A 27,679-nucleotide genomic window follows, 5' to 3' on the forward strand; every position below is an offset into this window, starting at 1 on the left:
GCTAGGAAGCTTGTGTGCCATTTATTTAAACTGTTTTTCTCCATGTCCATCCTCTCCTCTGCCTCCCTTACACACATACCATCCTCCTCAAGATCAAGGCCAAGCCTTAGTATAATACTAAAGGTGGTTTGGCCCTGGATCTCATGAAGCAGGGTGAGGCAAGACTGTGATGCCTCTTTCTGCCTTCAAGCTCAGTTTGCTTGCAAGTCTCATGTATTCCAGCCTAGCCTTGAATTCTATTTGCCAAGGATGGTCTTGAACTCCTGACCCTTTTGCCTCTACCTCTCAAGAACTGGGATTAAAGGTGTGTTGCATCACACCCAGCTTCAAGCTCAGTATTTTTGTTTTCTAAGACAGGGTTTCACTATGTAGTCCTGGCAAGATAGCCCAGTGGTTAAGAATGTATATTGCTCTTACATAGGACCCAAGTTCAATTCCCAACACTGAAGTTGATCAGCTCACAGCTGCTTGTAACCCTGGCTCCAGAGGACTGTCTTTGGTATCTGAGGGAACCTACACATACTTATCCACCCATCTACCCACACATAATTAAAAATAAATTAAAAAAAAGTTGGGTGTGACAGTCTATAATCTAGCACTTGGGAAGCAGAGGCAGATTTCTGAGTTTGAGGCCTGCCTAGTCTACATAGTGAGCGCCAGGAATGCAGTGAGACCATCTTAAAAAAAATAAGCCTAAAAGGGAGTAGCAGCAGGGATGTCAGAAAGAAGTGAGGTGCTGATCAAACATGTCCCCACACCCCTTCTTTCTCTAGCTCAAGCACCAGGGATGTGGAGATGCATGAAGGTGGTATGCTTACTACTCTCAGCCTGCTGGCACCTAGAGCTGTCAACACTGAGCTCTGGCTATAGGCCAGGACCACCTTATCTCCAGGCTTTCTTAGCTTTCTGCCCAGATAGCACTATTCAATCAAGTCATAGCTGTACCACCCAACTGGCTGCTGGAGTGCCAGGGTCAATAATTCTGCCTCGACTTCTTTGGACATTTGGCCTGTGCACCAAGTTAGAGGATTTGGTCCTACATTGAGTATTCATCCTTTGTCAGACATACCTGTTCTGCTACAGCTGCCATCCTGGAGCCTCCTGAGCTTATGTTGGAACTATAGAGGCTGTAGTTTACTCAATTGTCTGCCAAATGGCCAGCCAGGCCTTAATCTTGGTCTGCCCCTTAGTGGGAGAATAGGTAGGTGACCTGGCTTCCAAATGCAGAATCAGCAGCAAGCACTCAAGAGGCCCCTCAGCCTTGGGCCTATAAGATAGCATGGCTCTAGAGGCCCCAGTGGCATACCTTGCTCTGGAGCCTTCTTAGAAGGGCAATTGAGAGTCACTCACCTATGATTCCTGGTAATAAAAGATTCCCTGTTCAAGTGAACCTTGGGTAGGTCCCAGCTTCCCTTTTCCAAAGGTCGCAAGACACTTTTGACACAGGGGTAGACACCAGATGGTTATTTCAAAAAAAGTCTTTTAATTGTTCAAAATAGCACAAAACAACATCGCACTATGGTAATATTGAGTCACGGGTTACTCTACAATAGATGAACGGGTAGTACTGTTCTCAGAAGAGAAATCAAAGGGTGCTTGGGAAAAGGGATAGGGAGAACAAACGGACCAGGCGAGTGGGCTCCAACTTGACTAAACATGACGTTTTCCACAGAGAAATATGATACAATACACTAGAGGCCCCAGGTATGGGCCTGAGTGGCTGAACACATTGGCTGTCCATTTTTAAATCCTTCAGTAACTTGCTTGCAAGCATTACTCACCGCCTAAAGCTGGGGTCCTGGAGAGAAAAATCCAGAGCTTGGGGACAATGCTACGAAATTAATTACTGAGTTTGTGTTATGTACCTACCCCCAGCCTCCATGGGAATATATGGCATACCTCACCCCTTCCTGGGCTGCCTTCAAGGTGGCCAGGACCCACCTATCCCCTGCTCCTGCTGTGTTGTTCAGGGCCAATCTCTGCAAATGATGCTGATGAAGGCGAACCCCACCTTCAAGCCCAAGCCTCTACATATCAAGTGCTAACCCACAGGAAATAAAGGTTAATGTCTCACACTGTTCCAAAAGCAGGCAGGGGCTAGCAACAGGAAATTAGTTGAGGAGGCAATGTCTACCAGGTCCTACCCAGGACACTGCTTCTCTTCTGCCCTAGCTGCTCTCAGCTTTTCCCTAGAAAGATCCCTGCCAATTATTAGCCGGGGGGGGGGGGGGGGGGGGGGGGGGGGGGGGGGGGGGGGGGGAGAATACGATACACATTCTGTACAGAGCTAACAAAAAGGGATAAACCCCCACACGCTATGGCTAAAATTACAATAAAAATGTTAATTTCATTAATTTCAACTTAAAAAGTACAACAAACGCAGCAGTTGGTGATAGGGCCCCCAGGCTCAAACAAGGTGGGCCAAAGCCAGGGTCACTGGGGACCACTCTGTGCCCAATGGGAGGGTTTCACAGCCACTGCTCAGACCACCCAAGGCTCCTTTTCCCTCATCTGTTTTGTAAAGAGGAAGGGAGAGGTGTTAAGTGGTAGCACAAAGGCCTCTGAGATGTGTTAAGCTTCTGATAGGCTTGCTGGATGAGACAGATCTGACTAAGCCTGAAGAAGGGCTGGGAGGTGGCTGAAAATAAAAGGGTATTAACAAAACAAACTAGAACCAGACAGATACCCAGAATGGGGCACCTGCTGGGAAAAGCCTCTGAGGGAACTTGGGGGACACCATTTCCCCCTCTAGCCCTTGGCTGTCTCTCAGCCAAGACTCTTCTGTAGGAGGTACTAAGGACGATTAACTACAAACAAGTGCAGGCTTAAGTGTGGGTGCTATCTCCTTTGTTTTCAGTTTTAACCTCTCTTCCCAAAGTCTCTGAACTGTCCAGTCATAATTAACTCATGGAGGTCACCAGGAAAAGGAAGGAGCACAACTTGCACTCATTTGCTTACTCGCCACTCTTTCCAATCTGTCTTCTGCTTTCCTCCCAACAGCAATGGTAAAATGTGCTTTCTTTATTGTAAAAACAGAGGGAAGTGGGGAGACTGAATGGTAGCCAGTGGTTGGTGAGGGTGAAGTGCAAAGGCTGGGTGGGCAGGGTGGGAGGGTGGGCCCTATAGGGCGTTCCTGAAGCAGAGGGGTCTGGAGGATTCAGATGCTGGCCAGCTTCCTCACTGACCATCAGCCTTAGACTTCTTTGGAGCAGATTTCCTTTATGTAAAAAAGAGAGGAAGAACAGTTATAGAGAGTCCCAAGAACATTGCAAAAACACTGATTCAGGACCCTATGTGAATATAGTCCCAAGCACCTGAAGCCTATTTCCACTCTAAGTACCTCCTACAGAAGAATCTAGAAAGAGACTGACTACTTACATTTCTGGAGACGACATGGGTCGCTTGCTGGCCGGCTTGGTGCCCGAGCTGTCTTTACTGGTTTCTGAAAGGAATGGGATAGATGGTAAGCAGCCCACCAAAAGGCAGGGAATACTTGGGTATACCCTACTTGTCATGGTCCTGATTGCCCATGTCATCCTTCAGGTCCCTGATCTTTGTAGGACAGGAGCCAGAAATCCTTCTGGCTCAGCTCCTGTCCTCAATGCCCCTCTTGAGACAGATGCCTCCTAGAAGCTGGCCTCAGCCTAGGCTACCCATTTTAAGGGCTTGACAGCTTTTGCTTTCTTCTAGCCCTCTCACCTTTCGACACCCCAGGGTATCTTCTGTGTACCCCCAGAGCATGGGAGGCTCCTCTGTAGTACCTATACACCCTTATATCCCAATGTGAAGCCTCCTTAGCCTAGCTAGTTATCTCTGGTCTCCAATGCCTCCCCTAGAAATTGCCAAGAGGTTTATAAATACTTACCTTGTAACCACCTCACTTGTGTAGCGGGGCCGTAGCCCTTTTCATTGCGGGCAGCAATGCGGAAGATGATGGCAGGCTTGGTGGTGTAGTCAATATGGGCATTGGAGAGGCTGGAGGACTGCACAAGGCAGGAAGGGCTAGGCCCACAGTACACTCGCATGAAGGCTAGCTGGGCTGGGGTGGAGCTCTTGGGCTCACCACCAGCCTGTGAGCTCTGGATGGCCAGGTACACAGAGTACTCGATGATCTTGCCGGAGGTCACAGACGGTGGTTCCCAGGTGAGGTGAGCACCATCTGGGCTCTAGAACCCAGGACATAAAAGTTAAGCCTTGTCTTCTTCAGCCACTGTGGCTTCAGCCCACCCTGTCTATGCCCAGAGCAAGAGGGCTAGAAGTTTCTAGAACTGCTAGTAACCCCCAAACAACCTCCCCCAACACAACAGATATTCCAGGGGCCAGTGAGATGGTTCAGCGGTATGTTAAGGCGCCTGCTGCCAAGCCTGATGACTGAGTTCGATCTCCGTGACCCACATGACCTCCTCTGACCTTCACATGAGCACTGTGACACACCTATGCCCACTTATACATAACCCCACCCAAAAAAATGTAATACAAAATTAACCAAAACAACCCAGATATTCCACATCAAATTTTAAAGGGTTTTAAAGAGACTCTTTAACACCCCCAACCCATTCCCTAATCCATAACTTAGCTTCTTAGTACCTCAGTTTCTGCATTTGAGAATCAGAGTAACAAGACTCAGACCTCCTTGGGATTTTCAGGATTAGGCAAAAAGATTTATCAGAAGAGCCTAGCACATAATCTCTGTGGCTACCTTGCCCTTATCTGGTATACTCTTGGTCCAGCCACCCCCGGCTCTGTTTATTTGTACCTCCTTAGGGCAGAGACAGTAGACCAATAAGGAACAGAAAGGCAGCCCTAGAAAGACTCACCTTGCTGATTTTAATGGCACAAGGAGCCCCTGGGAAACCAGGCAGACAGGTCTTAAAGGCTGAGATCTCACTAAAGGGCCCCCGGCCACAAGCGTTGATTCCGGCAACACGAAATTTATAGGCAGTGCCTGGCTGTAGCTCCTGCTTCTTCAGCTGGTTATAGTCTGGGACCGTGCCTGAGTCATCCTAGAGCAAGAGGTGGAAAACCAGGAGAGAAGAAAATGGCACAAGGCCTGAAGTAAAAAAGAATGCTAGAGAAACTAGGGGGCAGTTCAGGGCTGAAGTACTTGTTTAGAATGGCCAACATCACAGGGGACCATTGGACCAAGACTTCTGTTCAGGGATGGTTGCCCCTTTATAGCAAGGCCTAGGGATATGGTGAAGTTAACTTGGTGCTGTGAGGAAAGAGTATTTTGCTTTCTTACTCTCTGGGGAGAAGGTCTCCATCTGGCTGCCCTACCATTTCTTAATTGTTCAAGTGGTATGAAGGTGGAATTCTCCTGTGAGCACTCTTGCAAAGTAAAGCTAAGTTTGTTTCTATTGATAGTTGCCTCACAGACAAAGCAGGATCCACCTACCACCCAAGAGTGCCAACTACTGGGTATACTTACATCTGACTGAACAGCATCATCTGGTGGCAGGAAATAGTGTGTTACCATTACACTGGTGCCCTTAATGACCCCCACATCAAACCACTGGTTCTCCTTTTTCACAGGGGCTTTGCTGGGTGGAGGTGGCAAGTCCGGTTTCTAGAGAACAGAAATGAGTGACATCAAGTACATGGGGCCCAAAGGCAGTGCTGCTCTTATCCCCTGGGGCCCATTGCATCGAACTCACCACACCCAGGGACTCGATGCCATTGGCTACTTCAGTTAGGGTAGCCGCAGCCTGCATCTTTGCTGGGCTGGCTACAACAACAGGCTGTGGAGCCACAAATGTGTTGGATGGAGCAAGGCCTGGGAAGAAACAAAGTATCAGTGGGGAGAAGGTTCTGTGTTGAGCCAGAACCTCTTGGAACCCTCATGCCACCCTGACCACAATGTCTACCTCCCACCAGTTCAACTCTACCAACAATTTACCCCTGCCAAAAAGCAGCCCAGCTTACTGTCAGTGGCTGTTGAGGGTAGCAAGGCCACAGTGCTAGGGACAGCACTAGCTAGCTCATTGAGGCAGTTGCTCTCGATGGATGGGTCATTGAGACTGTCAGCTGGAGCCAGAGCCTCAGTAGGGAGGTGTTGCTGCTGCTGGGCTTGAGCCTCCTGGAGCTGCTGCTGCTGCTGCACCAGGGCTGCAAGCTCCTGCTGTGTCAGCACAATGGGTATGGTGGTGGCCTGACCCTCTTGTGCCTCAGCTGAAAGATGGCCCAGCTCTGCTTGTGTCACTGCTGCTGCTGCTTCAGATGTATCCATGGGCTCCCCAGTACCTGCTCCAGGACCAAAAAAACTACTATTCAAAAAGAATACCTGGCAAAAAGTGTGCCTGGCCCAATGGACAGTGATAGTGCTCCTGAGATTTTGTTTTCCACAGCTTTCAACCCGCTCACATCCTACTACACCCTCACCTCTGGGCCCTGGGTCTCCTTTCTAGGACTACCTGTCCTACATAGGCCTTCCTTGAAGTACACTACGTACTCTCACAAGAAGTGGGTCTTCTCATCTCAAGCTGTCCCCACATGGCACCTTAGCCCTCCCTGTTAGGTGGTCACTCATCCCAAGGGAAATACCTCTCAAAGCTCTCAGCTGATACTTACCCATGACAGCCTGCTGTGCAGCCTGGAGCACGGCCTGGATGGCCAAGGCTTGAGCTTCTTCAGTGGCTGCAGCTTGGGCAGCTGCTTCTGCAGCAGCAGTCACAGCCAGCTCCTCTGGGGTGAGCCCTGTTACCATAAGGGTGGTGGTGCCCGCCTGGGCCTCAGCCATCAGCTCTTGGGGAAGTGATAACTGGTCTACTTCAGACTGTGTGGGTGGGGGTGGCTGGACCACCACAGTGGCCACGACAGCAGAGCTGGCAGGCTCCTGGCCTGAAGATGGGTCCCCAGTGCTGCTCAGATCCACGGCGGCCTGGAGCTCAGGGGTCTGGGAGGCTGACAGGACCTCGGCGGACTCCCCCATCAGGGGGGTGGAGGCAGACTGCAGGAGTTGCCGTGGTGGCAGCTGCTGGCGAGGCCCTGGTGAGACCTGGAGTTCCTCTGGGGGCTGCAGGATGTCAACAGCAGAGAAGGGCATGTCAGAAGTTTCTGTGTTGGCTATGGTCACTGTTATCGTGGCTGGAATGGGGACTTCGGAAGTCAGAGCCCCTGGGGTAGTCTCAGTCAGTGATGAGATGTTCTAGAAAGGGAGAGAAGCCCCCGTCAGAGGAAGAGGGGAGGAGACGGAGGCTAGTACTAGGCAGTGGGAATGAAAAACAAGATGGCCTTTGTTTTTTCCTGTATCATCCACAACAGGCTACATGCTAAATGGAGATGGGAAAGGTGAGTCAAGGAGCAGCATGAAGGGTATCATTTCAACTTATGCTAAGAGAGGCTTCACTGTAAAGACAAATGATGGAAACCAGCCCAAGATGGAAACCAGCAGCAGAGATAAAGTACCCAGGCACCAAGACTGCCCTTTTATGGTCTGGAAGAACCAAGGAGCAATACCATGTCTGATACAAGGGCGACATCTGGTGTCCATTCTGGAATAGCACAAATAAAAGGCATAGTGGGCAAAAGGACACGGAAGGGATGCCCTGGGAAGCTTACCGGCACAGAGGGACCTGGGACTGGTGTAGACTGTGTCACAGTGGTCACTGCACGTGGCAGTGTGGAGGACACAGTTGTTGTGATGCCACTGGCGCTGGTGATGTTTGCACTGTCACCTTGGGTGTTCACCACCTCTCCCTGATCACTGGCAGCTGGTGGAGGATCTGTGGGTTTCAATGGGGGGGGGGGGGTGATACCAGTTGACCTCTATTTACTTTTACCACCACGTTTCCTAGAACCTGCCCCCTCCACTATAGCTAATACAGCCAAAATATCAGTACCATACTATAGCAATACTTTTACTCACCTTGGTTTGAGCTCATGTTAGAGGTGACAGTGGTGGCTGTGTGTGTGGTGCCTGTCTCATGGGTCTCGCAAGGAGGGTTGGAGCATACCCTCTGTGTTGGGAAAGAAGCCAGCAATGTGGTACCAGCCGGAGAGGTGACGGTGGGTACTGCTACCACCTCTAAGCCAGATTCCAGCGTTCCACGAGAGGAAGTGGCATCAGGAAGCAGGGCACCCACACTGACTGACATAGTGGTGCCAGTGGAAGTCGTCTGGTGTGTTTCACAGGGATGGCCACTGGCAGGCTGTTGTCCACCTTCAGGCTGGCCTGCACCTCCATTTGATGTGGCAGTGGTGGCTGTATGTGTGGTTCCCGTCTCATGAGTCTCACAAGGTGGGTTGGAGCATACCCGCTGGGCACTGCCCGCATTGGAGGTAGTGGCAGTGTTGGTGGTGCCCGTCTCATGGGTTTCACATGGTGGGTTGGAGCAGACTTGGGTCACGGTAGCTGAAGGGCACAGCAATGCCTCTAGGGCTGTCATAGTCATGGTGCTGCTGGGAGAGCTTGCCTGGAGGCTCTCGTATATAGATGTGGGGGCCACCTGAGCTGCACCAAGCTCCCCAGTACCCATGATAGAGAGGGCTGTGGTTGGGGTATTGGTTGTATAAGTCTGATATGTCTCTAGCTGGTGCCCTGTGGGCATGTCCTTGCTGCTGGGGCCACTCAGCCCAATTCTAACATTTGGAAGGGCTAGCTGCACAAAGGCAGGGCTGTGGCTCCCAGCCTCCAGTGCCACACTTGACCTAAGCAGTGGGCCAGCTGGGCACGGAGCTCCAGTGGCCTGCACAGTCATGGTGGTGCTGGTCATATTGGTCTGCTGTGTTTGGCACTGAGGCTTCACAGTACCCTGGGCTCTCTCCAACGCCCCAGGAGCCACAGTGATCCGCACTACAGTAGGGGTGCTAGAGGCACGACGAGTGTCTCGCTGCTGCCCAGTACCCATGCTGGACATTGCTGTAGTGGCAGTGCTGGTGGTGCCTGTCTCATGAGTCTCGCAGGGGGGGTTTGAGCAGCCATGCTGCCCAGCCATGTTGGAGGTGGCTGTTGTGGCAGTGTTGGTGGTACCTGTCTCATGGGTCTCACAGGGGGGGTTTGAACAGACACGGACCACATTACCATTCTGTTGTCCCACAGCTGAGGTCACAAGAGAAGCAGCTGCCTCCTGTCTGTCACAAACAAATTGTACCTGGGTGGGCTGGGGATGTCCCCCAAGGTTAGCCACAACAGTGGTAGTGGCTGTGTTGGTGGTGCCTGTTTCATGAGTTTCACAGGGTGGGTTGGAGCACACCAGTGTTACAGTGCCAGGCTGTACATCACCCTGGCCTGAGTCAGCGATGGTGACTGTTGCCGTGGGTTGCTCTGTAGTAGGTGAGGCCAAAATGGACACAGGAAGGTCATGTACGGGCTGGGCCTCAACCCCACTGGGTGCTGTGATCAGAGTCACCTGGGTAGGCTGGGAGACAGGCTGGGGGACATAGTAGAATAGAGGTGTTAGTGCCTGAACAATGTAATTTCTCATTTGCCTCTCTTTCTATCCTATTGTCAATGCTGGCTGGGACCACCAACTCTACTAACTAGCCCAGGCAAATCTAAGACTCACTTGCCCCATGATCTCAGAACGACTTACTGAGAGACCAAGATGGAGGGGCTATGAGGCAGAGCTGGGGCAGGAGAGGGGATTGACCAGTTTGCTGGTACAAAGTCTAACAATAGATCCCTTACCACTTCTTATCCAGTTTGAGAGAAAAAACATGTCAAAAGGACAAATGGTATATGCATATATAATACATTACAAGATCCTATTGTCTGCAAACTGAACCTAGCTCAAATAAAATATGTCATTCGGAAAGACTGAGACAGAGAACACACCATGTGTGTAAAAACTGCCAGAGCCGCACAGAGCTACAGAACAGCATCTGGAAAGGGGAGAATGGCCAAAATGCCCCCTACTTTCATGTGGGAATGCCGTTATATGGTGGTACATCCTTGGAACTTACTTACCTGCATTGTGATTGTGGGTGTGGTAAGGCCACCAGCAGCTGTCAATGTGGTCTGTGCAGCTGATACTGTGATGGCAGTAGGGTTGATGACCTGGCTTGAAAGAGTGGCAATGGTGCCCAAGGTGGTAATAGGTGTGGCCAGAGAGGCACTGGTGCTATGGGCCCCAGCTCCTGCAAGGCTGGTAGAGACAGTGCCTGTCACTGTGCCTAGGGTTGTGACACCTAACAGGAGGAAAAGGCAGAGGTAGAATGAGGCTTATTGCTACTACTTTCTATCTAGCAGCATGTCTCTGGAGAAAGCACCCATCATCCTTCCCCAGCCAGACTAGAGTTTATATACATAGGAAGACTTGGGGGAAAACCCAGTTACTGCCAAGGACCTGGCCTGTGGGCTACACACCTGTGGTGCCCTTCACAACCAATGTTGTGACAGCTGGCTTGACAGCGGAGACGGTGACAGGGGTGACCAGGCGAACGCCGCCCATGGGCACAGTGCGGAGGATGGTGCCTGGCTGTCCAGGGGCCCCCTTTAGCACCACCTGGAACACCAGAGCAAAGTACCACCAATGTAACTTTCAGGCTTGGCTGGACTATGCTGCCCCTCAGGCCTGTTATGAAGACACATGTGGTCTGTACTAGACTGAGGTGAAAAGGGGTCACGTGTGCCTCACCTGGGTCACTCCTTGCTGTCCATGACCAGTAGCAATCTTGGGGACAGCAGTTATGATTTTCGCAGGTGCTCCTGTTCCAGAAGTCATTACCTTGGTGGTGATAATTGTGATAGGGGACTTAATGCCAGGACTGCTGGTAACACCTGCATTGGGGGATAATCCAGAGAAAATAAGCTCTGTGGAAGCTTCCCATCTTCCTGATTTACACTCACCAGCAAGGGCCAGTGAAAGCTGTATGTTTACCTGTGGCGCCTGCCTGGGTGATAATGGCTGACATGGGAATGGTCTTGATGATAGTAGTCGTTCCAGGTTTGGTGGTGCTGGGAGAGACACTACTGATGCCCAGGATGGTAGGCTTGGTCCCTGCTCCACTAGCCTGCGTGGTGGTAATGATGGTTGTGGGCTTGCCATCTGCTGATGTCACCAGCTTCAGGATAGTCCCTGCTGGCAGAGGCCCTTTGGTCTGAAAGGGAAAAGCTACAAATGAACAGGAGCTACTGCCAGAAAGGTACTCTAACTCAGAGAATATTCTGAATACTGTGGGTGCTATGACATCAGCAAGTCTTTGTGCCACTTGTGCTCATGGAACCTTTCTGTCCTTATCTCCCAGTGCTCATTCATCCCTGTAGTCCTAGCGTTTAGGGATGACTTCTGGGGGGGGGGGGGATAGTGAGAGCTCACCTGGATGATCTGAGTCACAGGGCCTGTAGAGGCTTGACCCGTGACTGCTGAAGTCTGAACTGGTTTGGTCTGGACCACTGACATCACTTTTCCCAGATTGGAAATCTAAAAAGGAAAGAATGGAGCAGGCAGTGATCCGGAACCAAACAAGGGCATGGCCTGGTCTAGGACTATACTGGAGTTAGCCCAAGACAGCGAGTCACCAGTGGCATTCACCATAGCCTGGCAGCTGTCACATGCAGCCAGATGGCGCCTGTCACTTACCAGAGCACTGCCTCCTGGGACAGAGATGGGGCTCTTCACTAGGGTGATGGTCTTGGTGACTCCGCCTACCACTGTGGTCACCACCTGGGCTTGCTGGGCCACTGTCACAGTGCCTGATTTGTGTACCGTGATGATAGGGCGGGTAGATGTGTTGGCAGCAGAGGACACAGATGTCCCCACTTGGGCAGCTGCAGTCTTTAGCATACGAGTGGCTGGATTGCTCACCTGGAGAAGCAGAGATGAGTGATGAGAATAGTGGTAAAACAAAACAAAATAAACAAAAAGAAAAAAGAAAAATGAAAAAAAAGAAAGAAAAAGGGAAAAAAAGAGAATAGTGGTAATATAATGGTTATAGCTCTGATGATCTGTCCACATAGCTTGGTTGGCTGAGCAACAAAAAAGTAGTCTGAACTCCCCACAGGTCTAACCTAAGGCTGCACACGATTAAAGTAACTGCATGTTCCATAGCCCATGCTAGTACCAATTATAAACCAATGGCCTGAAGGGTTGGTCCAAAGCCTGGAACAAATTGCCACTGCTTGTTTGATCATAGTGACCAGATGTCACCAAGCCCCAGGGTTACAGGCTCAGAACCAGGCCCAGAAGATAAATGCTCACCATGACAGGGGAGGAGGCCACCTTCACAGTGGCTGGAAGAGTGGTTGTGCCAGGTGTCACAGCCACTGTCTTGACAATGGTGGTGCCTGCTGGGACACTCAGCACTGTGGGTGCTGAGGAAGGAGGGATTTTCTGTGTGGCAGCGGCAGCAGCAGCCAATGCAGCCATCCCACTCATCTGTGGGTTGCTGCCAATCACCTGTGGTAGGCACAAAGCATGTGAGCTGCAAGGGTTCTATCTGCCTCCTGCCTCCCAACTCCATGGCCCTTTCAGAGCTTGACAGGGGGCTCAGTAGCATCCCTTAGTTTTTCCTAATGCTGGATCCTCTCTCTTAGTGAAAGTAACAAGCAGGTAGGTGCTTGCTAAGTGCCTAATTTTTCTTTCTTTTTTTTTTTTTTCCAGAAAGTATCTCATGTAGCTTAGGCTGGCTTCAAACTCATGAAGATGACCTTCAATTTCTGACCTCTCAAATGTTGGGATTACTGATATATAACACCACATACTTGGTTTATGCAGTGTTTGGAACTGAATCTAGATCTTAATGCATGCTGGGCAAGCACTCCACCAACTGAGCTATATCCTATAACTCCAGAGAAGATTTTTATTTTATTTATGTTTTATGAGATAAGAGTTTCTCTGTAGCTTTGGAGCTTGTCCTGGTACTTGTTCTGTGGAACAGGCTGACCTCGAACTCAATCCACCCATCTCTGCCTCCCAAGGGCTGGGATCAAAGGAGTGCGCTACCACCACCCAGCTCAGAGATTAATCAAACAGCATAGTCAAGGTAGCCCTGGGGCATACACTTTTAGTCCTAGCGACTCAGGAGGCTGAAGCAGAAAGATCACAGCTTAGTGAGACCCTGAATCAAAAGTAAAAGCTGAGAGTATAGTCAGTCTCTGAAATACTCCTGTACCAGGGTTCTGTTCCCAGTACTGCAGAGATAAAGAAAGAAAAAGACCAAAGCCAGAACTGGAGATGCATCTCAGCAAAAGAATGCATGCTTAGTACACAGGCAGTAATGGGTTTCACATACAACACCCATCAATACCATCAATTCCCCTGCTGGGTGTGATGGTTCACACTTTCAACTTTTTTTTTTTTTTTTTTTTTTTAAAGATAGAGTTTCGATGTAGCTTTGGAGGCTTTCCTGGAAGGAACTATCTCTGTAGACCAGGCTGGCCTTGGGAACTCAGGGAGATCTGCTTCCCGAGGGCCGAGGGAGGGAATTAAAGGGTGTGTGCCACCACTGCCTGGCTCACACTTAAAAACACTCAGGAGGCCGAGGCATGACAACCTCTCCAAAGTAGAAGATAGCTTGGGCTACAGAATTATTTTGTCAAAACCCAAAACAAAACAAACACAACCCTTGAGTTGGATACAGCTCATTCTTATATGCCTGGCTCAAACCCAGCTAACAAGATTTTCTCCTTGGCCTTTCCAAATCAGGAAGTTCACACTGAAATGCTCCAAGGAATACATGGAACATTAGGCCCCTTTGATGCATTTCCAATGCAGCAGTACCTCACAAACAACAAAGGCACCTGATGTACAATGTGGGAGTTGGTGGGCTTCATGTATGCTAGGCAAATAGGCTTATCAACTAAGTTACATCCCCAGTTCCAGAGGATATATATATATATATATATATTTAAAAAGATCACATGAGAACTGTTTATGCTCCTGGGTTACCAGAAAACCCCACTCAGTAACAGATCCTCACCGTCCCCTGGGCACTCTGTGTGGGCACAACCATTCGCACACTAGCAGGCAGGGAGGTCACAGTGACAGGGGCTTTTCCAGTCTGGCTGGCAGGTCTCATGGTAACCAGTGGGGTTCCTGTTGTAGCCTGAGGCCCAGTCACTTTGAGAACAGTAGGGACACCTGGTAAGAAAAGAAGGTTGATCATCAGGAGGTCCTCTTCCACACATTATCCTGCCACCCTGCCAAGTTTAAGGTAGGCTTGAGCTACTCCTTGACCTGCCTATTCTTTATGTGTAGCTCTTCTATGTCCTCAACACAGTCCCTGCCAGCAAGACAGAGCACTCTTATCCCCTAATCCCCAACAAGGCTCAAGCTAAAATCCACCAATGAACAAAGCAGCAGCCACTACTCAAGCAATGAATGTCTCCAGTGACTATGCCCTAATCCAAATGCCTTTAGCATTTGTGGCTTACCTTGAGTCCTGGCTGCAGTGGGCACAGAAATGGAGCTGCCTGGTACTGTTGGCAAGACCTGGATGGTGGTAGTGCTTGGGGGTGCAGTGGCAGCCTGGGGCACAAGTGTGATGCCTACTTGGGTCAGTGGCTGTACAGCAGGTGCAGCTGCAGCTGGTGCAGGGCTCTTGGGAGGGTTGGCAGGCACAGATGGAACTGGATTGGGAGTGGGGGAGGTGGCCGTAGCAGCCGTGGCAGGAATGTCGTATTTCTGGAGCTGCAGAAGGTAACTGTCCGCTGTTGCTACTGCACCCCAGCTAACCTCCAGTGAGTTGGTGTTGGCTCGTACTAGTTGTACTCGGGCTGGGGGTGGTGGCTTTTCTGTAATACAACAACACAACTGTTAAGACAGGGATTGGAAAGGCTTCTGCAATGGGAATGGCAGTGGCCCAGCACTTACCTGTCTCCAAATACCACAGGTCCTTGCAACAGACCTGGTTGTTCCAGGCCTTGCGGTAGCCATCACGGCCACTCCAAATGTATAAGCGAGTATTGATGGCAACAGCACAGTGACCAGCTCGAGCTCGAGGAATGTTGTCTTCCAGTGTATCCATCAGGATAGTTTCCCAGGCCATGGTATCTAGGTGTACAAGTGCTGGAGGTTACACAAGACAAAAACAACAAAACAAACAAACAAAAAAAACACCTGCTCTGCTAACTCCCAAGTTGTTCTCTATTCTTTCATTGTTGGTGATAGAAAAGTTATTGGAGTATCAAATTAAAAGTAAGCAAAAACACCATAAAAATTATGGTGGAAAATTAACTTGGGAGGCAGAGGCAGGTGGATCTCTGTGGGCAAGACCAGTCTGGTCTATAGAGGGAGTCTCAGAACAGCCAGGGCTACATAGAGAAACCCTATCTTCAGGGGGAAGAAAGAAAAAAGAAAACTAAGCCATAAATTGGGCAAATATTTGGAAGATATGACCAAAGGTCTAACTCCTTGCATATAAAGTACAATCCTAAAGAGATATGGAAAGAGAAATACAACATATGAAAAAAACAAATAAAAATCTTATTAAAATGTATACATCTGGGCTGGAGAGATTGCTCAGAGGTTAAGAGCATTGCCTGCTCTTCCAAAGGTCCTGAGTTCAATTCCCAGTAACCACGTGGTGGCTCACAACTATCTGTAATGGTGTCTGGTGCTCTCTTCTGGCCGGCAGGCATACACACAGACAGAATATTGTATACATAATAAAATATAAGTAAATATTTAAAAAAAAGTATACATCTTCAGTCAAAATAAGAGCAACTCAAATTTTTTTTTTTGTTTGTGAGATGGGGGCTTCACTATGAAGACCTCACTGGTCTTGAACTTAAGAGAGCCACTTGCCTCTGCCTCTTAAGTGCTAGGATTAAAGCCATACGCCATAGTAAAGAATGAGATACTCATTGTGCAGGGGTATGAAATGATCTCCAAGATATAGAAAGGGAAAAGGGCCATTTGGCCCTGTGTATGGCAGGCTAAGGTCCTAGAGCTATTGCCTGTATAGAAGAATCCCTGCAAAGGGTTACAAGAAGCATCTCCTCTTCACTGTATGTGCTTTTGCACTTGTGGATGTCAGGCACATATAAAGAACCTATTAAAACTAAAAGGAGCACTGTCTGAGGAGTTCTCTACTTATTGGATACTTCTGGTGAATTCTAGAAAGATCCATGAGCCCAGGTTTGCTCCTGTACACCATAAAATCTCCCAGGGCCACCCCCACCCCACCCCACCCCTGGCCACTCTAAGCCTGAGGAAGTCATACCCAGGTTGAGACAAGCCAGCGTGTTGGTACACTTCCACTCCTTCTCGTGTGTGGCCACTTTGACATCGTCCATGACAAGAGGCACCCAGCCACCAAATACATACATTCTGGGAGGGTGAAGGAAAAGCAAGAGAGGACTGAAGAGGAAGTACCAAGCTAGGGGGTACCTCTTCTAACCAGAAAGTTCTGAATATGCTCAGTTCTGTAGAAGGTCCCAAGAGTCCCTGAAGAGTCATGAAACTGTTTAATAAGACACTTTCTACTGTATGGTTCAACTAATACTACAAAGAACTGTCATTTGTATGATAGAACATTGTTTGGCTCATCTAAGGTGTACCCGAATCTCCATGAACTCCAGACCTTGGCTTTCACAAAGAATGAATGCTGTTTGTGTGACGAGCTACAACAGTCTTACTGGACAAGGAAGGGTCTCAGGCTGAATTACATGCAGTCCTTTCCATTCTAAATTTGCCTTCTCTATGTTAAGGTGGGTATGGGACAGCTGAAATGACAGCTCTGACAAAAAGAAGTCTCCTTGGATTGAGGGACAGTTGACAAAACTGACTTGAGAACCCTTCAGATATCAGGGGCAGCTCAGGTCAGGGAGGAGAACAGCAAACACTCACTTGTTTCCTATGGTGGTTGCAGAGTGAAGGCTTCGAGGAAGGGGCGCCACCCCACTAAGGCTGGGTTTATTCCATGTCAGTGTCTCTGCAGAGAAGGAGAGGAGATTACCTTTGTTGGATCAAATACCATTTAATTCCAGGACTTGGACCAAAGGGGCACTAACCAACTTAAGAACTGCATTCCTGTCAACAAAAATCCCTCAGGGGCCCTCCAATTTATTGCCCTAACAACTAGGTTTCAGCATTTCCAAAGCTGGTTGTATGATCCAGGCAAGGTTTCTTCCCAAATGTATTGGGCACCTGCTATAAGGCAGTACTGTTCTCAGGGATGACATAAGGGTGTCAAGTTCATCCCTGCTTCTCCTTTACACTTCTACTCCCTGTAGAACATATTAACCCCTATGCCACCTTAGCACTAGACAATCTACACTTTAGGAAACACTGCTACTCAAGTTTTGCTTATGTTCAAATGTTCTGATCCAAAGGGCAATATAACCAAGATCTACCCACACCCAACCCAGTACCCACTTTACAGCCAAAGTAAAAGATATAATCGGTCTATGAATAACCAATTTTACTGTGCTACTCACATCAGAATACACCAATCCACAGATACAGACTGTTCACTGAGGAGTTAGTAAGAACTCTACCCAAATTGAGAAAATTCTATTCTAAAAAGATTGTACTCTTTCCCTATTCTCCATATCAACTGAGGCTTACTGTTTCCTATCCACTGACAAGGTTAAGGGGGAAGGAGGACACTAGTTCCCCATGAGCCTCACCTCATCAGTCACTCAAAGCCAGCTACCCAGAAAACTGGCTTTGTTCTGAAGCAACTGAAACAGTAGCAGCTTCTTACCGATATCCAGAGTCCAAAGGTCCCCTAGCCTGCAGCCACTCATCCCTCCATAGATCACCAGCTTTGATTTCTTGTTATCTTTTTCAGTGTAGACCACGGCAGTATGTGACTCCCGAGGTGGAGGCAGGACTCCGTAAGTGATGGGGATGTCCCAAGCTACCACTCCAGAGCCTGGTCGTAGTTCTAGTATATATAAGTCATTCAGGTACCTGAGGAAGATCATTTTTATAGCAAGCCTTGAGCACATCTTGAGCACAGGCACCATAGGCTTTACTGGGTATCTCAGTGAGCAGTAGATTTGTTAGAACATAAAAAGAGGAAAGGCCAGGAACAGGCATGGTGGTGAACGCCTTTAATCCCAGCGCTTGGGAAGTAGAGGCAGGTGGATCTCTGCTGAGTTTGAGGCCAGACTGGTCTACAAAGTGAGTACCAGGACACCCAAAGCTGTTACACAGAGAAATTGTTTTGAAAAACCAAAGAAGAAAAAAAGAGCAAAGACCATAGAACCCTTGCCCTTGAGAGAGAGGACTGACTGCCAGTTTACTAGGCGAGTATAGTTGGAGCAAGGAACGGGTATATGTGTGAAACTATGATGGCAGCCTCAGTTCACATTCAGTGGCAGGTCCCTTCAGGATGCATACAATGCCAGATATTATACCTGAGCCTCTCTAGATCAAGGGGATGTCAAGCTTGGAACTACCTCCAGATAGTAGGGCCTTTTGCCACAGAACTTAAAAAATACCCATCAGGAAATGTGTAAGCAGCAGAAGCTGCAAAGGAAGCACCCAGATCTAATTTCGGTCTGAGGTATAGGGACCAAGTCAAGATAAAGCAGGCTTCTACTTCTTGCCCAGCTTTCTCCTACAAGACCACCCAGGGGTTCAGATTTCAAAGCTGGGAACTTCTTGGAAGGGCAGTGAATGTATTCTCCCATTGACAACCCAGCCAAGGAGAGAAACATGGCTCTGTACCTGGGGTAAGTAGATACCCTAGTGATGTTCTCAGAAAAAGGACAAAATCTCACCTCGGAATGTTGTTCTTGGGGTCCTCACTATCATTGGCTAGACCCCCAAATAGATAACATTTGTTGCCCACAAGGGAGAAGCTGTGTCCAAGCCGAGGACATGGAGGAGGCCCATTTTTGGGCGTCTTTGCTTTCAGTCTCTTCCATTCCCAGCGACTAGCCTGCAAAATCAAGACTTAACAGAATGAGCCAAGAGATGAAAAGGCCACTGGTAGGGGGCCTAGAGCAATTTGTGGCATAAGAATATGGTCAGGAATGAGGAAGCATATTGATGGAACACGCAAGTCCTAAGGAATTGGTACTCTTCTCTCCTCTGACACTGTTCAAGGTGAAAACAGTCCTGGTAGACTCTTATCTGATCCCTTCCACTGCCTCTCCTATTGTAACCCTCACACCATTATAAGGAACACTATGGAGAGTCCTGTGAGGGCTGGGGCAGTGCAGGAACCCAGGTCCAAAGGGGCTCTATGTTATTACCTGGAGTTCATAGAGGTCATTGCTGTATTTTCCATACTCCACCATTCCACCAAACACCAGTAGGCGAGTACCATCACACACAAAGCCATAGGCTGCACATCCTGGAGGGATATCCCCTCTCACAGCTGGGATGAACCACTGGTTGGTTGCTGAAGAAAAAAGGAAACAGAAGTCAAAATAGCCAAAAGCTTCTAGAACCTGAGCCCCCATGCCCCCTTCTTCTTATTCCTTAAATCTTGTACTCTCCAACTCCTTGTCTTCAAATGTAGCCAAGAGAGGAGAGGCTAATTCGGCATACTGTCCCTTAAAGAGCACTATCACCCCAAATCTTTAGTCACTCTAGTCAAGCCATCTGCAGAGCCCTAGCTTTTCAAAATACTGCACAACTGCATGCTCCTCATGAAGGTCATCTCAGAAGGCAGTAAGACACCAAGCAAAATAACTCACCAGCCTCTGGGAATCTAGTAGTCTCTGACTTCCTTCCCCTGCTGTTCACATGATCATCACAAAGTTCTATACCCCAAATATACCTAGAGGCAGGGCTTATGTTCCTCCTCTTCAGAGCCCATGATTCTCTCCCTGTACCAGTTAAGACAGCTAGAGCCTTCGGGGGCTGGAGAGATGGCTCAGAGGTTAAGAGCACTAGCTATTCTTCCAGAGATCATGAGTTCGATTCCCAGTGACCACATGGTGCCTCCCAGGTACTTATAATGACATCTGGTGCCCTCTTCTGGCATACAGGCATGCAGGACGCTGTATACATAATAAATAAATGAATAAATAAATAAATCTTAAAAGAAAAAAAAAAGAGCACTGGCTGTTCTTCCAGAGGTACTGAGTTCAATTCCCAACAACCAGCATGGGATCTGATGCCCTCTTCTATCATGCAGGCATACTTGCAAGTAGAGAGCACTTAATATACATAAAATATAAACTCTGCTTTTGACTTCTCTACTGGCTTGTGTCCTAGGTGATAGTTCATAGGCTTTATGGCAGTAGCCACCCCCATCACACCCACCTAAGTTCAGAATATTCTCAAGCCTGAGGTGGCAACTGTAGCAGAGCTTTTGTGACAGAAACTTTCAGGAGCCCCTCACACTTCTAGCTGGGGGTGAGGTGGGGAAGTCGCCAAGAAAGGACAAATCACAACTCAGGCACCTCCTGACTGATTCCCTTAGGATGATACAAGATGGTGGCCAAACCTTCACTGGGACAAAGCCCTTCCCTAGCGTGTCTGGCAGTTTGCTCTTTCACCTAGGCTTCCATGTCCTTCACATCTGTAGTGGCAAGGATTCTAGAATTGTTACAGGCAAGCATGTTCTTCTGCCATGTCATATATTCAAAGGATAAGCCACTTTCTCTCCAAAGTCTCCCAGACGGGGGCCCAGAGGCAGACCTGCCACATGTACAAGTCAGTCAGGTAAGACCTGAGAGGGCTGTAGGAGGGATTTCAAGTCCTGACTCCAGGGTAGGGAGGTTGAAGCTGCAGCAGAGAAGAGTTTCAAAGTCAAGACCAGAGCCTCTCCTGGGAGCTAATGGGAGGTCAGGTTATGTTTTGGAGGAGGTGACACAGGAGACATTTGTGGACTAGTCTAGGTTTTTTATCTGCTTCTCGGCCATACTGTCCACACAGGGAGGTGGGTATACTTCTGGAAATTAAGAAATGGATGTTTGATTTGGAGACCAACGTACTGAGAAAAAGAAGAGAAATGCTTTTTTTGTGCCCCCCGTTCAGATGCATTTGGGAAAAGCTCCCTCGCTCCCCCCATTTATAAATTCCCATGTTCACAACTCCAAAGGCTCTATAAGCAACAACTGCACCTTGTCTTAGGGAGGAGAATCTCCCTAGGTGCACACAGCACAGCTATTGGACTCCTCAAAAGTTTAGCTGAGTCACTGAAATAGGCTGCCTAGTCCCCATCCTCTCAGGTATTTTCCTGCTGGAGCAATGAACCGCTTGTGCACATGCATTCATGTGCCCACACACCCAAGTGCTGGTTCTTGATCTCTTTTCTCATTCCCAGTGCAAACATGAACCAAGAAATCTAGGGGTTTTCAGTACTGAGGCAAATCAACCTTATAAAGTTGGGAGAGGTGGTCTTAATCTGTGGAAGGAGTTTTTCCTTCAAGTTACAAAGGTAAAGCCAACAGGAACCTTTGAGGAAGCCCCAATCCAGCTCTCAGTCAATAAGAGTCCAGAGCATGCCTCTAATCCCAGTACTTCAAAGATGGAAACAGGAGGATCAGTTCAGGGTTAGTCTGTGCTATAAAAGACCTTGTCTCAAAACAAAAACACAAACAAAAGACTCCAGAGCCCAGGAAAGGAAACTCAATTGAAGTCAGTATAAAACCCAACAAGAACTTGATTCAGCATCTGTCTCATGTATGGGTAGCCCCTCACTTAGCTAAGAACCCTTGTATTAAAGGCATACAGGTAGTGAGTCATGAGGCAAGGATTGGGTGAAAGATAAATGGCAAATGGGATTGGCCTACAGCTTTTCCCATCATGCTGATTCACTGACCCAGATGGTCAGGCAGATGTTAGCTAAGATGTCCCTGGCCTCCTTCTGGCAAGGCAGAAGCCATTCCTAACCTCCATCAGTAGTTTGTCAGGGAGTAAAGTTCCTGGTATGAAGATCAACACCACCTCTCATCTCTTCTATGAATCCCGGTTTTAGTGTGCAAGTATGTGAATTTTTCTCTCCATCTTACAAATACAACAGCTGCTCTCCTTTTACCCTCAAACACACAGTGGGGTATCATGTAACTTAATCCCTGGGTCCCTCATTCTTGATATGCCCTGGCATGCCCCTGGCCCTCAAGCCTAACCCTCACCAAAGAGGGAAATTTGAGGAAAGGAGGCCACCTGTTTGCATACTCCTGACTAAGATACTTTTACCTTCCCTTTCTTCAGCCCTACTCCATTTATAACTTCTGCCTCCCTATCACCACCCCAGACTGATACCCATACAGCAGAGAACACATTGGTGTTCAAAGGAAATATCTTCCTTTCAGCGTACCTGGTTACACCAAACAATCACTTCTATGGCAGGCCCCATGCTGGAAGGCACAGAGGAGCCCCAGTCTCCTATTTCCCATCCAGTAGGTAGGCTGTGCATCCCTCCAGTGATGGGAAGAAACCCAGGAAGAGCTTGGGACCATGCCCACCATTGGGAGCAGAGGAAGAGTGATGAAGGACATAACTAAAGGTTTCTCTGGGTAAAAAACATTTAAGCCAGAGCTTTGAAAAGTAAAGAGGGCCTAAAATAGATGGGGGAACAAAAATGATTCCCATCTGACTTAGTGAAATTTAGGTACAGGGACAAAGGAAAAAGGATGTTTCTAAAATGGTGGTTTCAAGTGGTGACACAAGCCTTCAATTCCAGCACTCAGGAGGCAGAGGCAGCTGGATCTCGGAGTACAAAGACAGTCTGGTCTACAGATCAAGTTCTAGTACAACTAGAGCAGTTAGTTACACAGAGAAACCCTGTCCTGAACAACATACATACACACAAAGAAACAAGTAGTACAGCAGTCCTCATAAAGGTTCACTTCTACCACTAGCTAGTGCAGTGCCCCTGGACTTGTCATTTCCCCTCTTGGGCTCCAGTTTCCTTACGTTTACGAAGTCCCTTTAGATTTAGACCCCCCCCCCCAACCTCAAGAGTCTATGGTAGGACTGTAGATGTGGCTCAGTGGCACAGCACTTGCTTAAGGCTCTGCTCCACACCCCGGGGGAGGGGGAGTTGATGACATCCAACATCCATTGAGGCAAAAAACAAACAAACAAAAACCCAGACTGGAAGAGGGAATAACCACACACATCCAGCTTCAACACAACACAGTCCACCCCAGACTCTGGATCTTGATCTTAAAATTCCTCCATGGACAATTGCAACTATAAGATCTACCAAAAGATAGTATAGGGTCTCTAAGCCCGTGGTGATTGCCACTAAAGGGGCAAAGCCATGTATGCATGCACTCTCTAGCAAGCAGTCTCTAGCACACACAAATCCAGTTATTCCACTGGGTAATCCCTAGGTGAATTATACTCCATCCCCTACAAATTGAAGAGTTGACCAAGACAGTCAAGTGCACATACACCACGGATCATTTTTCTCTTCTCAAAGTGGAATGTTTCTAGACCAGCCCACTCTATAAAGGGGTAAAGACCAATTTCACAAAAGCAAAGGGATGAACAGATTATGAATTCAGGCCTCTTTGGAAACAAAACCCCGCTAAGCAGAAGAGGCAGCTGTTGAGAAGGATGGGTGGCCAGGGCAGACTGTTAGAACTTGAAGCCTGTCAAATACAAGACACACCCCAAGCTCATCAAAACAAGGGGTACATCTTTTAAGGTGAAGAACAGAGTAGCAGGGTTGGCTAGTTGCTTTCTCAAGTCACCCAAAAATGATCAGGACAATTTGAAAACTATTACTCTTGGAGGATTCCAGGCTTTTGCTGCAAGCCGACTTTTAGAAGGCTGGTTACCTCCCAACACACAACATCTTTGCGAAATAAATTAATACCAAAGTAGTCAATTGGTTTCAATAAACTAATGAGTATGTAAAGATTCCAGAAAACCAAGACAGAGGCCTGCAATGGACTTTGGAGCTGACTGTAATTAGGCCCCTGCCCTACTTTCTAAAATTGTATTTCCCTGCCAGAAAGTCTGCTCCAGGCTTTAGTAGAAGAAAGGTGTTCCAGGGAAGGGAGAAGGGTGTTGCTGTCCCCATAGAGGGCATCTCTATAAACATCTCTACCACTCCACAAGTTACACCCCTGCCCTTGGCCTTACCTTTCTGGGCTAATTCTTGCCACAGCTGTCTGGGCTGGCACAAGCATCACCAACCCACCCCCCCTTTCTGCGGGGCCCTGAGAAAAGCCGTGCTCCTCAGAGGCAACCGGTGCCCAAAGACAAGGAGTTTGGAGGGTCACGAACAACCCACCCATCAACTCTGAAGGGAGAAGTGCTGGGGAGCTGCCAGAAGGTTCTGGCTCCTATCTTCACTCCATGAACTACCCCAGACCATAATCTCATGTCTGCTTCCTACCTCACTAGACCAAGGAGACATGTGTGTGTGTGTTGTGTGTGTGTGTGTGTGTGAGAGAGAGAGAGAACAGGATGGCCTCGCTGCACACTTGTCCTGCCTTCATATCAAGAGAAGGTGCCAGGGACAGCAGGGGCCCAGAAAGGATGAAAGCATATGTAAGAGGCTAAGGAGCTGACAAGCGAGGGAGCACCACAGGCTATACCTCCTGCAATAGAGGGAAGTTTCCAGTCTACCACAAGCAAGGGGGCCGACACTGTCTGGCTACACTAGTATTCCAGGTTCTCACCTGGACACAACCGCACGTATTTCCAGTCTTTGCAAGCCCCAGCACTCTCCCTTAGGGCAAGGCAAAGGTCCTGGAGGCCTTTGGGCAGTCAACCGCAACTCAGGACAATCCCCTGTACTAGATGTGCAGAAAGTGATATCACAGGGGAAGGATGCGAGAAAGGTTACTACCCTAGAGGCAGAGCAAGGGAACCAAGCAAGGAACAACATGTGGCTCCCAAAAGGGAGGGGGGCAGAGAGCAGCCTACAGATCAGCCATACCTGTAGACAGAGAGGCTTCCTCCCAATTAGCAAGGGTTTGGGGAGGAAGGCACTAGAAGGGACTGGTTAACCCCTTCAATCTCACAGCTCTCTGGTCTGCTATGGCGGGGAGGGTGGGGGAGAATCTCAGCTGTTAAGGCATCACATTAAGAAACAATTTGGAAAAAAAAAAACAACCCCCAACTTGTACAAGTAAACACCCCCAACTGTGTGTGTGGGCAGCATAGCCATCGTGCCATCGGCACTTGACACGAGGGTCGCATTAGGCTGTTAAAAGTCTGCTCCTTAAGAGTGCTTCCCTCTTTTTCTGGGTGTACAGAACGGATCTGTGATAACAGAAATCCTATTTTCTCACGAACGAGCAAGGACGCTGGAGATGAGGACGAGCGCAGGAGGGGGGGAGGATTCCGCCTGCGCCAAAAGAACACATCCGCTGCCGCGCCAGCCCCAGCCAGCCGGGTAACGGTGTACGTCTGAAGTCACCATCGGCGGCGACATCCCCTCCCCCTCACCAGTCAGACTAGAGGGTTTCTCTAAGTACCAAACGCAACCTTTAAACACAGGAGAGTCCGGGGGTGTAGAACGGGGGTTGAATAAGCAGGGAGAAGCGGAGATGGCAAGCAGAGCAAAGAGAGGAGGGAAGCACAGCGGGCAGTATGAGAGAGAGAGGTGGAAGGACGGGAGAAGACTGTTAAGAGTGAGCGGTGGAGGGCTTTGGGAACCCAGCGGGCTTACACTCACCAGTGTTGTACACGTGCAGTTCGTCCACTATCCCTTCATTGCCGCCGCCAAAAACCACTATGAGCTCCTTGATAGCCACGGCACGGTGGCCGTGGCGAGGTCGGGGCACTGGACCCGACCAACCCACCACTCGCTTCCAGCGGGGCTGCAGAAGCACTGCCGGCAAGTTGGCAGTGGACACAGCCGAAGCCATAGTTCCGGTTAAGGATGCAGTGGAAAGAAGTCACTGAGCGGGAGGGAGACCCTTAATTCTTCACACACCCCCTTTCCTCTAAGGCAGCTCTCACGGAGAAGCGGCTCCTTACACGGCGGTAGACGACTCCATGGAGGCCGCCATCTTAACTATCCTCCTTCCCTTTGACTCTTCCCCCCTTCTCACTCGGCTCGCCTCCTTTAAAGCTTCTCGAAACTGTAGAGCATCTACTCCCGAAAAGCGGGAGGCCACTGAGCGCCGCCGCTCTAACTATTTGCCCGGGCGCTCCCACTTAGAAGCTCGGGCAGGAGGCTCTGGGAGCCGCCATCTTGAGACGCCTCTCTCTCCTCCCTTCCTCAGTCGTAGCCCTCCCCCGCCGGAAATGGCGGAGCCCCGGCCCGGTTCCCACACCCCCCAGTCCCCAGCACTGGCTGGCTTCCGGGGCGGGTGGAAAAGAGCCACAAATGCCGCGGTTGTCTCAACCCCGCCAGTAGTCAGACCACAATTGTGGAAGCCGCCATCTTGAGACCGTCTTGCTTCCCCGCCCAGCACTTAGTAGAGCTGCCAATCTCAGAACAACCCCAACGTTCCTAAAAAAAGGAGCGTCAGAAGCTGGAAGAAGCGGCTCGAAGTCTCGGGGACCCCGCGTCGCCGTACGGCTCCTGAGGTTTCGCACCTCTCCCTTGAGTCCGCCTCTGCTGTTCAGGCTATGCCTGCCGCCCTGGGAGCCGCCATCTTGAGACTAGCTTCCCCTTCCCCCTATTCTCTTCTTCCTAGACAGTTCTTCCACAGCAAACCAAACACAAGGTAGCGTCCAATCCTCGCTTCCCTTCTTATGACTCCTTCCCACAGGAGCCGCTCGAAAGAGCACGAGTTAGGCCCCGAAGTGGCAACTGTACGGCAGAAGCAGCGGTAACGGCAGGGCGCTCATGCCTCCTCCCTGGGAGCCGCCATCTTGTGTGAAGAAGTAACAACTAAACATGGCGGCGGTCGGGCGAGGGGGCGGAGTCAGGAGACGTCATAGCTCCCTTGCGCTCACACGTCCCCGCCTCTCTGCTTAGGCGTCTTAAAGGACCCGCGGCTCATAAAAAATTCAAGCTTCTTAAAAGTGCAGTGTACTGGTTGCGGGTGAGCAGGCGCTGCTGCGCAGTAGGCTAGAGCACGAGCTGAGCTCGGGTCAGGTGCAGTAGTGCCCCACCCTGCGTGTCCCCCCACCCCACCCCAGCGCTCCCCCACGCCTCCTCCCTGGGAGCCGCCATCTTGCCACTTCCCCACACTGGGCCCTCTGCAGGCGTCAATAACGACTTTCAGCACAAAACAAAGATGGCCACAGCATCTGGGAATGCCCGGATGAAAATGTAACTCCCCCTAGGCTGGCTTGACCCCGCCCCCCCAACAGTCTCCCGGGTCGCTGAAGGGACACAACCCCGAGAAATAGCCTTTAACTAGCTGCGGAGATAGGGTACATAGTGTTTAACGGTAGCAGAGAGGAGACGCCATTGCATCTCTGGCTGGAAAGCAGTTCCTTTCCCGCCCCGAACGCTCAACAGCCAGCCAAAACCCCGCCACAGGGGCGAGCTGGAGGCGGAGCGAGAACCAAAGGTGACGTCATGAACGCGCGGGGCGGAGCTTCCGCCCGCTCCCAGGCCCGTCCGCACCAGCCCTGGGCTTCGCTGCCACCGCCCGCGCCGCCCGAACGGATCCGGGTGCGCGCTCCGATTCGCGGCGCGCCAGGCCACCCTCTCCCAGCGGCCCAACAAGGCTGACAGCACTGGAGTCAAGCCAGCGCGGGAGCAGCCAGCGCCACTCGCGTCACCTCGCGTCATCCGCCCCGCCTGCTTCCCAGGGCTCCTCGTCCCGCCCTTGCGCAGGCGTATGGCAGCTTTACGGGTCCGCCCTTTTTCGAGGTTTGAATTTTCCCTAGCAAAGCGAGAGAAGCAAAATACCCGGATGGTGAGCGCTGGCCCTTTCGCGCCAATATTGTAAATACACAAAACAACCTTGAAAGGGGAGCATTACGCTCTTCATTTCTCTGTTTCAAGTCTCCCAGGAGACCGG

At 49.7% G+C, this 27,679-nt stretch overlaps 1 protein-coding gene across 6 annotated transcripts; it reads right to left on the reverse strand.

Moving 5' to 3' along the window:
* Positions 1–1,463: 1,463 nt before the first annotated feature.
* On the reverse strand, positions 1,464–26,603 carry Hcfc1 (host cell factor C1). Of its 6 annotated transcripts, none has more exons than XM_050124978.1 (26): positions 25,429–26,602; positions 19,088–19,236; positions 18,611–18,771; positions 17,587–17,795; positions 16,728–16,812; positions 16,102–16,208; positions 14,751–14,930; positions 14,312–14,671; positions 13,858–14,018; positions 12,138–12,335; positions 11,520–11,744; positions 11,256–11,360; positions 10,818–11,037; positions 10,575–10,717; positions 10,304–10,442; positions 9,905–10,125; positions 7,865–9,368; positions 7,558–7,721; positions 6,568–7,144; positions 5,923–6,240; positions 5,655–5,773; positions 5,429–5,566; positions 4,818–5,003; positions 3,866–4,166; positions 3,379–3,442; positions 1,464–3,217 (listed from the first exon to the last, which is right to left on the reverse strand). In XM_050124978.1, the coding sequence occupies exons 1-26, from the start codon at positions 25,619–25,621 to the stop codon at positions 3,178–3,180; spliced, it is 6,267 nt and encodes a 2,088-aa protein (XP_049980935.1). In that variant the 5' UTR covers positions 25,622–26,602; the 3' UTR covers positions 1,464–3,177. The 6 variants fall into 6 exon arrangements, with proteins under 6 accessions (XP_049980935.1, XP_049980934.1, XP_049980937.1 ...); XM_050124977.1 differs by having other exon boundaries at positions 5,923–6,243; XM_050124980.1 differs by having other exon boundaries at positions 6,568–7,012; positions 25,429–26,600.
* Positions 26,604–27,679: the final 1,076 nt, after the last annotated feature.

This window comes from Alexandromys fortis, unplaced genomic scaffold (genome assembly GCF_014885135.2).
Source record: "Alexandromys fortis isolate MF-2015 unplaced genomic scaffold, M_Fortis_MF-2015_v1.1 scaffold_225, whole genome shotgun sequence".
NCBI classification, from domain to species: Eukaryota; Metazoa; Chordata; class Mammalia; order Rodentia; family Cricetidae; genus Alexandromys; species Alexandromys fortis.